A 14,428-nucleotide genomic window follows, 5' to 3' on the forward strand; every position below is an offset into this window, starting at 1 on the left:
ATTATATATAAAGACTTAGGAGAATGATGATGATTCCAAGGACATAGGTAAAAGGAACAGTTAGGGCTCTAGGTTCCCAGTGCTGAATATTACTTGGGGAAGCAGGGAGTAAGAATTTAAAAAAGGCACAGGGGAAGTAGGACACTGGGAAGGAAGAAGGCAGGACTAACCTATCATGTTGCAGGAGTATATATCTTTAACCTCACAGAAATCCAGCAAAATCCACTCCCATTTTACAGATGGGGACATTGAGACTCAGTCAGCTTAGCAGATTAGGCTGTCACAGAGCAAGCACTACTGCAGAACAGGCAATGCACCTAGCTCTGTCTGTATCCCAAACTTCTGTTCTATTTATTGGGAACTGCTCCACTTAAGTTCATCTACCAGGTTCCCCATTCACTGGGGCACATCAGCTTGTGCCCTCATCCTGACCCCTCCATGCCTTCTCAGATAAGGCACACTCACCTGCAGAGGCACTCCAACCTGACTGGCCACCTCCCGGATCAAAGCCTCTGACACTGCATTGGAGGCATAGCGCTGCTTGCTGTTCACCTTGATCACAGGGCCCTGGGGACAGTCAAGAGGAAAGAGATGGTTGGGTCCAGAGGAAATAGATGAGCCAGAGTCAGGCAGGCCACACGTCTAAGGAGCATCTCACCTTGTGGAATAAGGGCCGATGATTCTCCTCATGCTTGTCCCTGCAAGAGGTGATAAAGGGACAGGATGGCACACAGAGTGGGGCCTGCTAACACCCACCATCCTTTCTAAGACAGACAACACTAATGGGTCATGGCACTATTTCCCATCCAGATCTGTAGGTCCTCCAGGCTCTCTATAAACCTAGTCATTGATGGAAACAAGATTATAGGTAGGCCTATTTGGCTTAGACATTACATGACTTTGATCAATTCTGGCCTGGGAACAATCAAAAGGGATGATCCACTGAACCTCTCAGCAGATGAAGAAAGAAGGCAAGGCCAGGGCCCAGCCTGCAGGTGGGTTATGCTTGGGTCTCTAGCAGTGAGGATGATCTGGCATGGGAGACTCACGAGTAGTTGGGATGCACAGCATGGGCCATGTCTGCACTGATCATGTAGGACTTAGGTATGGCTTCTTCAAAGGCTGTCAGATGCTGAGGTGAGGCAGAGATCCGCCGTAGCACCAGCTCCGTCAGCAGAGACTGTGCTCCCTGAGCACTCTCTGATCCTACCTGGGGATGGTAAAGACCTGACTTGAGGGTTCTGGACATGACCTGAACTGCAAGGCCAACTGAGAGAGGCCCAATGTCCAGAATGGCCCAGGACCTTCCTGAGTGACTGGGTAAGGATAGGTCTCCTTACCAATTTCCCTAAATCCAGGTCTTTATTGAACATCTGATAGATGGGCTAGACAAATTCTTAGTCATTTCTGAGCTAGAAACAGCATTTATTGATGAGATTTTCCACACTGTTCTCCAACCCTCACATTAGGGCTCAGCAGGTATCACACAGCACACTGGTCAATGTCCTTTGATACATGTGACAGAGACTATTAATTGTCTATCCTAATAGAAGACTCAAGCTGTAGCTACACAACTAACTACCCAGCTAGAGATATCATTCCCAGCCTCCTTTGTAGTTAAATGTGGTCATGCTAAGTTTTATGAATGAAAGAAATAATGAATTCCATTTCTGGGCCAAACTCTCTCTGCCTTCTCCTCCTTTACTGATGACTAGGTATAGACAAGATAGCCAGAAGTGAAATAGCCAAGCCTTCAGGGGTACCAGAGACTCATGGTGAACTGCTGATTTATCTCAGTTACAGAAGAGAGAACTATGTACCTATCAAGCAGCTCTATTACAGTGCAGTAGACTGTAGGGGACACACAACAGAGGACCTACTATGTGCCAAGCCCTGGGCCTGAAAGGATACCCTAGGCAGTGTCCCCTAAACTTAGGGAAGGAGTACACCAAGGCACACAGGGACTATGGGAGATGGGGGAGAACTAGAAGCAGATATATGCTGAGCCAGAAAGGACCAGCAAGGTAGCACTGGCAGTTCTCCTTCACCCATCTTGGGGGCCATAACAATGGCCCTGGATCACTGTGAGTGTCTGCCACCAAGTAGCTGCTGAAGACTCCCTCCCCAGAAGGGCCTCTTCCCAGGGACCTCCACATACCTCTTCATTGTCATAGAGTGTGATCATGCGCACATGGGGTTCCCTGGCCAGGGAGGCAGGAGATGCACAGGAATCAATCAAAGCCTGGTTGGGGAAAAAGACAACTTTACCCTCTCTGTCCCTCCTCCTCTTACAATTTAGTCTGACATTTCCTGGGAAGAGCGTGCTGCTTTGCCAGTGAAGTAGGCTGGGCTTTTAGCAGCCTTCTCTCTTAGGGCACTGCCTGACAGAGGCTTTCCAATAGGGATGAATGAACCTATCCTCTGAGTACTTGGCTCCCACATCTTTCCATGCAGAAGGCAGGAGGAGAGTGTTGAAGATGGAGAAGCTGAAAATCTTGGAAGGTCAAAGACTACAGCGATCATGCAAACTGATGGGCCTCAGTTAATGAGAGCTCCAGAGATGGCCATGAACCTAATTGGTTGCCTCAGAACCACATGCAGGCTCCAAGTCTGCAGTTACTGCCCAAAGCCTATCTCCAACGACAGACCAGGCAGGGAAAGGGAAGTTAAAAGTCTGAGGGAGGGATAAGCACAGAAGACTAAGAAGGGGCCTGAGTAGGGTAGAAAGTTAAGGAACATGAAGGTGACCAGGAGACACAGACTGCCCCACTGAGGTCCCAAGGAAGACAAACAAGGCTGACAGGATGAAAGGAGGAGACTTAAGGGAGCAGCAGTGTAGGAGAGAAGCAAAGAGAGTGGAAGACACTGCCTTTCATGGTGGCAAGGCCTTTAAGGCAGAGGTTGTTATTTTAAGGAAAAGCAGCAGACAGGGTTAGGAAAATACACCACAGCACCCTGAATACTTCTCAGCTTCCCCATAGCTCAGTGTCTGGTCCCAAACTAGCACAAGAACAGTGATGCCAAAGCTGCAGCATTTGGGCCCCTCCTAGCACCAGCTGACTGAGGGCATGGCTAAGTGGCCTTCTCTTATTACCTGTTGGGGCTTAAGGCAATCCTACCACCTCTCCTGGGTGTGTGCTACCTGGCAGCTGGGAGGAGGGGTGGGGTAGGGGTTCTGGTTCCTCACCTGCAGGGCACAGAAGCAGCTATGCAGATTGTCCAGCCGAGGGGCAAAGATGAACTCATCATAGGCTCCACCCAGGACCTAGACAGATAGGATAGACACCCAAGTCTGAGTGCCCAGCCCCTTCATCTACTGTTCTCTGTTCCCAACAGCCTGAGTTGAACCAGCTGCTAGATTTCCAATGAAGCTTCTCTTGACTCTTGGCTTAGGAAACTGTTCTTGTTGTACAGAGTCAGCTGAGAATTGGAGACAGGGTAGGGCTGCCAAGAAGAGGAAGCCTATAGCTCCTGACCTCTGCCAATGGGACAGGCAAAGGAAGGACTAAATGGTCACCAAAAAACAGTTGACAAACAGAAACTTAGTGCATACTTAAGCAGGATACAGAATCAAAAGATTTAGCAGTTCCCTGCATTAGCAACCAGGTGGCACAGCCTGGCCTCTTGCCCTCAGGTCAGAAACAATGTGGGTCAAAGCAGATAGGGACCACCTGTAGCAGAAACTTCAGGTCCCACCCCACACAGTCCTGGTATTTTGCTTATCCTGAACTACTGAAAGCAGAAGTAGAACCTATTGGGAAGAACAGTAATGAGGAGCTGAGTACTTCAGGGGGACATGCTGTGGTTGGCTGGGATCCTGGAGGCCCCCACCCACAAGGTCCTATGGCCATTCTTTACCGCAGGCTGGGTATCTGCCAGGCAGAGCTCCATCTCCAAGATGTCCTCAGGACTCAGCCCCAGATGGGTACAGAGCAGGGACATGAGGACTGAGTGGTGTCGCTTATCCTGCAGGGCAGAGGATATTAGAAGGAGGACCTGCACCTTTTTCTTTGCCTCTTCTCAAAAGACTGGCCTGTTTCCCCTCTGCCCACCCTCCTGGGAGCAGGGGAGCAGCTTACAGCAGCATTGAGAGGCCCTGGTTCAGGTGTCCCTTTCTCCAGCTCTTCCTGAACTGCTGTAGCAAGAATGGGAACTCTGTGGGAAGATGTATTGAGAGAAGGGAGTGTGGAGGGTTGGAGGACATTGCAGGGTGGGGTAACTATGAGCCCAGGCTTCTCCTTGTCTTCCACTCCCAGCTCGCTCCCCAAATAGCAGAGCTCTGAGGACAGAAACTGAGTCCTGAAAATGGATCTTGACTGTTGCCATTAAGTGGTAGCCTCCTGAGTCCTGATGGGGCCCCTCTGTCATGTGGTACCATATCCCACCACTCACAGCCATCACAGCCCCAGCCACAGTCTTACAGGTGCATCTCTGTGTTGGGTCCAAAGTTCTCATTGATATTTCGCTGAAGATGGATAGCCAGATGTGGGATGCGCAGAATGGGCCTGTCCACATGTACAAGGCGCTGCTCCAGCCGACCTGAGGTAGGACACTGTAGCCAACTGGCCAGGTCAGATTTGGGCATCTCTCAAACCTGGTTGATTAAAGCCCTCAATAAACCCAGAATAACCATATCCCCTCTTCCGCAAGGGGGCTCTCCACTGGTATATTCAAAAACCATGACATTCAATCTTCAGGCTGCTAAATTGAGACTCATCCCCTCTCACACCCCCCTCCCCACCCCAGTTCCCAGTCCCTGGTTCCCACCTTGATAATGACTCGCCCAGCCAAGGTCAGGTCACGGTCAAACCAGGTGCTCCAAATCCCACCACCATAGGTCTCTACACCTACTTGGTGGTAGCCCATCTGGCTTCGTCGAGATCTGCGTTTCACCTGAGCAATATAAAGATGAGGAGGAAGTCAGAGAAAGTTGAATGACAAGATCTAGAGCCATTGACAAATATCAGTGTCAGGTGACTGACCAAAATGTGGAGTGGAGGCAACAAGTCTATCTTCTTTCCTGTGTCAGGGCATAGGGCCCTCCAATATGTACCACCTAGCTCTTTACCACACATTGCCCTTGACACCTCCCTTTAGTCCAGCAGAGCCCTAACTGCTTACCCGGAGGCAGGGGCTGTCCGTGTGCGCCCCAATGAGGCTGAAGCCATTGCCAGGAACATACTGGCCCCCCACAACAAAAGCGATGATGGAGGAGGAGTTCCTGGTGAGGAAGTACTGGGGGAGGGGGATGAAAGGCAGGGGTGTGAGTTGCTTGACACAAGACTCAGACCGCTTTTGCCCCCAACCTACCACTAGTAGTACCTTGCTCTCAGGTTTGATATCCCAGCTCTCTGTCTCCTTGAGTTCACGGAAGCCAGCCTGGAGGAGGCGGCTCCGGCACTCGGCCACGGCTGCAGGAAAAGGGTCCTTTCGTAGAGATGGAAGTTGATCGGGGATATTCCCATCCCTAACCTCCCTAGACCTGGTCACCCACCGTGGAAAGGTGAGGGGCTCCGGTTCACGAACTTGAGGAGTTCCCGGGCCGCAGCCTGGACCGCCTCTTTCCGGGCTCTGCCGTTCATGGCCTTCTAGGGGATGAGGGGGGTGAAGGCTCAAGCTGTTACCAGGTCTGGGACACTGCTTTCACGGGAGCTCCCAGGGCTTCCCCAAACCCACGCCCAGAAATGACGGCTCCAAGGCTCAAACCTCTGCTCGTGCCCCTTTCCTTACAGACAGATCCAGACTCCAAGGTTCAATCCCTCGCGGCAGAAAGCTTCAGTCCTCCCGCAGAAGGACTTCCACCTAGTTCCGCCTCTGGCTCGGCCCCCTAAGTCCCACCCCACGCCCCGCCCGGAAATCCCACTCCGAACCCTAACGCCGAGCTCCCGAGTCGCCCTCAACTCTGAACGCGCCTGCAGCACGGCATCCCGACTCAAATGGCCACCTCACCTGTCCCACCCAGCCAGCCGCTGGACACCCCTTCCGGCCCGGGAAGGTCAGATCACCGCGGCGGGGTTGCAGTTTCACTTTGTCGGACGTGCGCCCAGCTCAGTGCGCGCTGGGAGGGTACTCCCGGATGCCTCCCATAGTCAATGCAGGGCGAGCGGGCCGCAACCACCCACCTGCATGGCCGCACCGGACCAGGCTTGGCCGGCCTCAGCCTCCTCACTCCTCTCTCCCCAGTCAGGCCCAGCCTTGGCCTAGCTGTGTGCTCCGACCCTGTCAGGCCGCGCCCAGTCTCCGCTGCTAACTCTACCCGAGTCAGACCGCCTTCGGGTTCCGCCCCGGCCTCTCGCTCCGCCACGCCTCTCCCTCCGCCCCCATCAGGCCTACTCCTAGCGGTGCTGACAGCTCCGCCCCCGTTAGGCTCTATTCCGGCCCCGCCTCCGCTTCTCGCTCCGCTCCAGTCCTGCCTCTCCTGAAGTACACAGACCAACATGTCAGTCCGAGTTCCGGCCCCGCCCCCGCTCTCCGCTAGCTCCGCCTCCATCAGGCCGCGTTCCGGTTCCGGCTGCGCCGCTCCGCCCCCATTAGGCTTTGTTCTGACCACGCTGACCGCTGCGCTCCAGTCAGGCCTCGTTTCGGCCCCGCCTCCGCTTCTCGCTCCGCCCCGATCAGGTCTAATCTTAAGTACGCTGACGTCATCTGAGTTCCGGCCCCGCCCTCGCTGCGCCGCTAACTCCCCCCCTCATCTGTCCCTCTCGCTGGCCGGAGGCCCACGGCGTACTCTCCGCAGCATAGTCCACCGCGGCAGTCAGGGCCCTCTTGCGCCCGGGAGGTGTTAGGATAGCCGTAACCACTGACTCCTTCCGGCCCCCGGCAGCTGGTGCGTGAGTGGAGGAAACATCCCTATGGCTTCGGGTCCAAGGAGAACCAAGAGTGCTCCCTAAGGCCAGCCTTATGAAAACACAAGCAGCACAGTTGATGTTCCTGCCGGGCGATGAGCTTTAGTGTTATGATGAGGTTTAACGGTTATCAGTGTTTAAGCGTCACATTTTGACATTTTAGAGACGAATTAACGGAACACGGAAGCGAATAACCTGTCCCAAGTAACAAATAGCGCAGTTGGGGTTGGACTCCATGAATTTGTTTGCAGAGGTCTGGAACGACCACTATAGGTTTTGTAGGTCTTTTCTCAAGTCTTTTCTATTCTCTTTGGTAAATGTTACATGGCTATTTGGGTGACCCTAGTATTTGACTCTGATATTCGTGCTCGCTCTCTCTTTTGGCTTTTATGAGACAGGGTCTCCTTGTACCCTCAGTTGGCCTGGAATTCAGTATGGAGACCAAGCTGGCCTCAAACCCATTGCCATCCTCCAGTCTCAGGCTGGAGGATTGAGATTACAGGTATGAGTTAACCATCCTCAGCTCTTTCTTCTTAAAGTGACAGGGAAAAAAAATTTAAAAGCAAACTCCATATATCCTTGGAGGTAATTCCAGTATTTTATTTCCATGTCAAGAGTGTTAGGTAGCAATTTTAAAACCTATGCATCTGCCTAGCTATAGGGATGGATCAGGATTTTTGAAGGCTTTGAGGTTCCAGAGAACCCAACTATCAATGATGTAATCAATTTTCCAGGGGTCACAAGTCACTAAAGGCAATTTGCCATTTTTATACTTGAGGCTGGGGTGGGGAGTCTGGAAATGTCCTGCCAACCTCACTTCAAACAACTAGATTGCAAGGTGGTTTCAAGATATTGGGGTTTGGGAGGAAAGGGAGAGAGGGTGGCCTGTACAACAGGACATAGGACACTCCTTTAATTCCAGCCCTCTGGAGGCTGAGGCAGGTGGATCTCTGTGAGTTCTAGGCCAGCCTTGTCTACATAGCAAGTTCCACAATTAATTAAATTTTTTGGACATTGTGCCAACTCTATAGTACGGAGTTAACTCAGCCTGTTGCCCTTGGAGCTGCTTTGCATTTCTTCTACCCCGACCTTGTGCTGTCTGGGCAGCTCATAAATTTCAGGCCAAATCATGGGTCCAGGACATTTATGCACACCATGAATAACTCATTGGCTCCTGGGATAAGTCACCACACATTAGCCTGCAAACCTCACAAGCCAGAATGTTTGTGCACAGAAGGAAAAGATCTTTTGAAATCTTTCCCATGACCAATGGGCAATTACCAAATTTTAGTCCACTCCAGAAAAATCAATAAAAGCTTGCTGCTCACTTCTGTTCAGTGAACAGCAGCCTGATCTCCCTTTCAATCACTGGTGTCCTTTTGGCTCAAACTGAAGTCGGCCAGCTGAAGCTGACGCCTGAATAAAGATGCCTTGCCTGTTTTGTTTATAGTACATGACTTGGTCTCTCTTCCTCTTTCCGTCCCTTCCTCACTCCCTTTCCCCTCAATTTGTTGATTGATTGATTGATTTTTGAGACAGCATTACTGTGTAGCCCTGTACAAGCTGCTCTTGCACTCACTATGTAAACCAGACTGGCTTGAACTCACAGTTCCTGCCTCAGCCTCCCTATCCCTGGGATTATAAGGTTTAGTCTCATTTCTACTGTTTCTGTACCATAAGACCTCACCATTAAGTATCATGTTGACTAACATCATCAATATCTGGGAGAGTTAGAAATGTTGGACTTAGGATTTACCCGTATACCTCCTAAATCATTCCTAGATTCCTTTTTTCAGACCTGAGGATTAAACCCAGGAAACTGCTGTGTAGCCCAGGCTGGACTCAAACACTCAGTCCTTCTGTCTCAGCCTTTTGGGTGCTGGTGTTGTGGATGTGTGCCACCACGATTATCTTAGATGATTTGAATTCACATTAAAATCTAAGACACAGTGTTTTACAGTGCCATGTTGCCCCCCCCCCAAAAAAAAGGTCAGGTAAAATCTTACGTATAATCACAGAAAAAAAAAAAGTTCAAATACATTGTTGAATAAAAAGAAAAACAGACTGGAGTGATAGCTCAGTGGGTCAAGGCACTTGCTGCTAACCCAGACAACCTGGGTTTGATTCCTGGGTAACACATGGTGGAAGGGAAGAACTGACTCTGACAAATTGCCCTCTGACTTCCACAAGCGCACCATGGCACATGTGTCACCACCTCCACAAAGTAAATGAAAATATGCAATAAGTTAAAAGTTAAAAAATCATGGGGCTGGAGAGATGGCTCGGTGGTTAAGAGCACTGACTGCTCTAGCAGAAGACCCAGGTTTGATTCCCAGCACCCACATGGTGGCTATGAACCATCCTTAACTCCAGTTCCAGGGGAATTCGATGCCCTCTTCTAACCTCTGTGGCACTGCATAGCATGGGTGAGCTCACATACATGCAGGCAATACACTCGTACACATAAATATATATATATATATGTCTTTTTGAGACAGGGTTGCCCTGTAGCCCGAGCTGTCCTGGAACTCACTATGTAGACCAGGCTGGCCTTGAACTCACAGAGATCAGCCTGCCTCTGCCTCTGCCTCCCAAGTGCTGGGATGAGTGGCGTGCGCCACCATGACTGGCAATAAAATATATTTTTAAAAAGTAAAAAATCAGAAAAGCAATTTCTAAAATGTTTATGGGGCAAGTACATTTAGGTAAAATACATTAATGAGCTCAATTTCTAGGTTTTACATAAATATATATGTATATATGGATAAGTGAATTATGGTATTGGGTGTGAAGTTGGGGTGAGGAGGTCCGAGAATGACTGTAGTACCCCAAAAGTTTCTAAGACTCATTCTTGCTCCCAACCATCTGAGAATCTTCTCCACCATCCCTAACCTGGTGTTTATATGTTTCTATTATCTGTTCATCCTTTGATTTAAGGAGTATTAAAGCGCAAATGCCTATGAGTTAATACAGCAATCATGCAGCTCAGTGTGAGTTGCTACAAAGTACACATCCTTTCTAGTCCATTCACTTTTTAGAGAAGCTTCCTGAGTAGCAATTTGTCACATGATTGTTAAGGGTGATTTGGGATTTAGGAGACCTAAGCAATACTATAAGGACATGTATGTGTGTGTGTACATGATTCCTGACCTGTCTGTCAAGGCTGGTACATTGAGGGGCTAAATGAGATGATCTTAATATTCTGGCATCACTTGGATATAGTGATAGGATCTTACATAATAAGATACAATTTTATAGTGTTGCTGGAGGGGCACTTTAGTTTCAAACATAGGACTTCTGCTCAAGCCTCATCTTCCATTCACATCTCAACTTATTGAGAACTACAAATCCCAGAATGCCTTGAGGTGAGTAACCCTGGGATAATCATTTTGAACCAATTGTATCCTAGGAGGGAGGATTAAAAATTACTTATATTAAAGAAATACTATCTGGGTGCCTCTATTAGTACCAACAGGAAAAATTTACAATAAACTATATTGTATTAAGTGGAAAAAAACCCAAAAACCTGTGGCATAGCAGTTATGGTATGGTATGCTGCCATTTGAATGTGTAAATACACTTTTTTTGAGACAGGATAGTCCAGGCTTGACTCTTGCTTCCACCTCCAAAATTATGGGATTATAGGTCTAAACTACTGTGTTCAACCTATACACACACATTCTTGTATGCTTAAGATACAACAGGAGTGGCTAATACTGACCTTCAGCAAGTCAATCCCAGGGCAATGACACCTTTCAAGAAGTTCTTTGTGTATGTGTGTGTAGGGGGTATAAATTGGAAGATGGACAGAAGGAAGACATATCTGGGGAACTCATCAACACCCTGACTTCACATAAGGCAACTGTCCATACCTACATGGCTTGTGCATACCCTACTGCCTACATCAATTTAGCCAGGCAGAGGTTAAATCCCAAGATTTCTGTGGCTAATGGGGCCTTCACTGGGGAGATCATCGCTGGAATGATCAAAAACTGGGGAACCCCTTGGGTAGTCCCAGGGTACTTTGAGAGAAGGCACATCTTCCAGGGGGCTCAGATGAGTTGACTGGGCAGAAGGTGGCTCATACCCTGGCAGAAGGACTTGGAGTGTTTGCCTGCATTGGGGAGAAGTTAGATAAAGGGAAGCCAGCATCACTGAGAAAGTTGTTTGGGAGCAAACCAAGGTCATCACAGATAATGTGAAGGACTGCAACAAGGTTGTTCCAGCTTATGAACCTGTATGGGCCGTCGGTACTGACAAGACTACATCACCAATAGGCCAGGAAGTACAGGGGAAGTTCTGGGACCGATTAAATCCAAGGTCTGTGATGTAGTGGTTCAGAGCCCCTGCATCATTTATGGAGATTTGTGTGACTGAAGCAACTTGCAAAGAGCTGGCAAGCCAGCCTGATGTGACTGGATTCCTTGTGGATGGAGCTTCCCTCAAGCTTGAATTTGTGGACCTCATCAATGCCAAACGATAATCACCATTCATCTCCCCTGCCCTTCTGCTAAGCCAGGGACTAGATAGCCCAGAAGCATAGTAACTGTTCCCACCAGTCACATGCTTCTGTTGATGTCATCTGCCCCTTCTCCTGACCTAATCCAAACTACCTTCCTATACCATTTACAACTTCCCCCTGTAATGGTTGAGACCAGGCCAATCCCTTTACCACTTACTATAATGATTAAAACTAAGCATGTCACCAAGGTGGCTTCTTGCCTGAGAGGTAGAAGTGGCTCTTACACTATCCCCTTCAGTCCCAGTGAGGGCAGTAGAGTGAAATCTCCTTCCTCTCCTCTCTCATGCGGTGAGACGAAGATCCTCTTACTGTAAGAGTCCAGGGATGCTCTCCTCTCCCACAGTGCTGAAGCCTGAGTATCATTTTTGTGAGTCATTCCACATGGAGGGGAAATAAATACCTGACACTAAAAACACACAGAAAAGAAACAAAACATCAGGAGTTACAAAAAAGTCCTGACTCCCTAGGAAAGAGAAATGGGGTAGATGCCTGAGCGACTTTAAATTGTTTGCTATGTACATATTTAAACATGTTTAAAAACTAAGTGATTTTAAAAGGTAACAGACTCGTAATGATCTTTAAGTACTTTCTGTAGCCATGATTTTTTTGGTTTTGTTTTCTTCTATACCCTGATTGAGTTAGTAAGCATTTGTTTGTTAGCATTTACCTACAGCCTACAGTAAAATAATAGAGTTAAAAATGAACACAAAAGCTATGTTGTCCTTTGACATGGAAGTTGCTATGCACATGTAGAAGGGTGAAGGAGGGTTGGTTGGTTGGTTGGTTGGTTGGTTGGTTGGTTTGTTGGTTGGTTGGTTGATGCCTTCCTTCCTTCCTTCCCTTCTTTGTTTTGTTCAATAGGGTCTTTCTATATAGCCCAAGCTGGCCTGTACTCTTAATCCTTCTGCCTCATCCTCTTACATGTCAGAATTACAGGAATGTAACGTAGTTGGCAAAATATTTCTTTTGATATGAATATTTGGAATGAAAACAAAAGAAAACCCAAAGTTAAGGTAGGGAAACCTTTTAAAAAATGGGACAGGGTTCCAGTCATCCTTTACCTGCACTAGAACTATAAACTATGGATCCTCTCTGTTCCTCATTTCTGCTGTCTTCCTGCCCCTCCACCCTATGATCACTCCCATGCACACACCTTCAAACCCCTTGCCCCTTGGGATTTGCTTACTTGTTCAGCAAAACCCAAACCCTGGCTATACCTGGAGGCACACTTGTTCCACATATGTAACTGCCGGCGCCCATGTCTACATCTGTCTGCACCCACATGGCTAGAGAAACTCAGTCATGCTGACTGGCCTCACTTGAAATTCCTTAGCCTTCAGGGGGTTCCTTGTCTTGCTCAGAGTTCCTACTGACTCTCCCAGACCGTTCCTTCTTTCCTTCTCCTGGAGGAGAATTTCATACAGCATCCTGATCCTTGGTTCTGATTTTTCTGTGAAAACAGAAGCCTTTAACGAGAACTTGGTCCCCCATCTGTGCTTCTATGTAAGTCTGCACTCTCTACTTACACACAAGATTCTGTCCCCCATTTTCTTTTTAGTGTGTGTGTATGTGTCTGGTATACATGCATGTATGTATGCATGTTCACATGTGCAGGTGCACATGTGTGCAGAATCCATAGGTTGACATCAGATGTCTTCCTCCATCACTTTCTGTTTTACTGAGGCAGAGACCCTTGCTGAATCTAGAGCTTGCAGATTAGGCTAGTTTAGCTAGCCAACTTGCCCCAGGTAACCAGAGTGCTGGGATTACAGGCAGACTTTTGTGTGTGTGTGCTAGGGATCTGAACTGCAGTCCTCATGCTTGCACAGAAAGTGCTTTATCCGTGGAGTCAGCTCCCCATCCTGTCCCTTACTTGCTTTTTTTAAACATTTTAAAAATATTTTATTATGATTATTTTTATTTTTTATGTGTATGAGTGTATTGCCTGCATGTATGTGAGTGTATCCGGGTCGAGCAATGCCTCAGAGGTCAGAAGAGGGCTTCAGATTCCCCTGGAATTGGAGTTAAGGACAATTCTTAGCTGCCTTGTGGGTGCTGGGAATTGAACCCGGGTCCTCTGCAAGAGCAGTCAGTGCTCTTAAACCGCTGAGCCATCTCTCCAGCCCCACTTTCTCTATAAAATTTTTTTAATTTAATGTATATGAGTGTTTTAGCTTCCATGTATGTAAGTGCGCCTGTGTTTGCAATGCCCAAGGAGGCCAGAAGAAGATGACAGATCCCCAGGAACTGAAGTTACAGTTGTTAGCCACCATGTAAGTGCTGGGAACCAAACCCAGGTCCTCTGCAGCCAGTGTTCTTAACCACTGAGCCATCTCTCCAGCCCCACCCCTTACTTTCTTAAGGGTACCTCCTCAGTACTTCTTCCCCCTCTCCTGCATTATCAATCTCTGCAGTTCTTGGGGTCTTGCTATAATTTCTCCCATTAAAAAATAATTCAAAAATATAAAATAAAATAATTATAGCTGGACATGATACCTTTAATTTCAGTACTAAGAGGCAGAAGCAGAGGATTTCTGTGTGATTAAGGCCAACCAAGGCCAGCCTGGTCTACATAGCAAGTTCCAGGTCAGCTGAAGCTACAGAGACCCACAACTGATCAACGTGCAGAGAGTAAGAGAGTGCAGAGTGTTTAACTCCGAATAGGACATCTGTATCAAACCTCTGCCTCTCAAGTCTCAGGGATCATTAAGGAAGAAATGTAAAGATTGTAAGAGCCAGAGGTGGTGGATGACCATAAGGAGACAGAGATGAACTCACAGTAATGGTGACAGCATGCACAAGACCCTCATAAGCTCAACCAAACAAAATTCCAGCATAGAAGTGGGGAGGTGGGTAAGAAGCACACCCCTAACTGAGGAACTATTAGCAACTGATAGCTCTAGAAGAGGGAGAGTCAGTTTTCTTCAAGGGTGTGTGACAGTGGGTAGTTTGACCAGGCTCTAGGGGATTCCAAAGGGCATTTTCAGACAGTAATTTGACTCCATAGGCCTAAATGTATATGTGTGTGTGTGTGTGTGTGTGTGTGTGTGTGTGTGTGTGT

General features: G+C 48.2%; 1 protein-coding gene and 2 pseudogenes across 8 annotated transcripts in view; 2 read left to right on the top strand and 1 right to left on the bottom strand.

The window, feature by feature from the left end:
• Dnpep (aspartyl aminopeptidase) overlaps positions 1-6,455 on the bottom strand; it is a 14,361-nt gene extending 7,906 nt beyond the window's left edge. For 2 of the 8 annotated variants that reach the window (XM_008825771.3, XM_008825773.3), the window contains exons 1-13: positions 6,123-6,455; positions 5,495-5,588; positions 5,323-5,411; positions 5,122-5,235; positions 4,768-4,893; positions 4,422-4,552; positions 4,080-4,155; positions 3,859-3,966; positions 3,188-3,265; positions 2,159-2,242; positions 1,050-1,210; positions 659-698; positions 466-567 (exon numbers count right to left, since the gene is read on the bottom strand). In XM_008825771.3, the coding sequence (XP_008823993.1) occupies positions 466-567; positions 659-698; positions 1,050-1,210; positions 2,159-2,242; positions 3,188-3,265; positions 3,859-3,966; positions 4,080-4,155; positions 4,422-4,552; positions 4,768-4,893; positions 5,122-5,235; positions 5,323-5,411; positions 5,495-5,588; positions 6,123-6,128 (1,209 nt within the window). In that variant the 5' untranslated portion in view covers positions 6,129-6,455. The other 6 variants (XM_008825775.3, XM_029560002.1, XM_008825776.3 and 3 more) reach the window with 6 other exon arrangements.
• A 3,052-nt stretch (positions 6,456-9,507) lies between these two features.
• LOC103727756 lies at positions 9,508-12,047 on the top strand (annotated as a pseudogene).
• A 1,269-nt stretch (positions 12,048-13,316) lies between these two features.
• LOC103727816 overlaps positions 13,317-14,428 on the top strand; it is a 2,125-nt pseudogene continuing 1,013 nt past the window's right edge.

Source organism: Nannospalax galili, unplaced genomic scaffold, assembly GCF_000622305.1.
Source record: "Nannospalax galili isolate Female #2095 unplaced genomic scaffold, S.galili_v1.0 scaffold127, whole genome shotgun sequence".
Lineage (NCBI taxonomy): Eukaryota > Metazoa > Chordata > Mammalia > Rodentia > Spalacidae > Nannospalax > Nannospalax galili.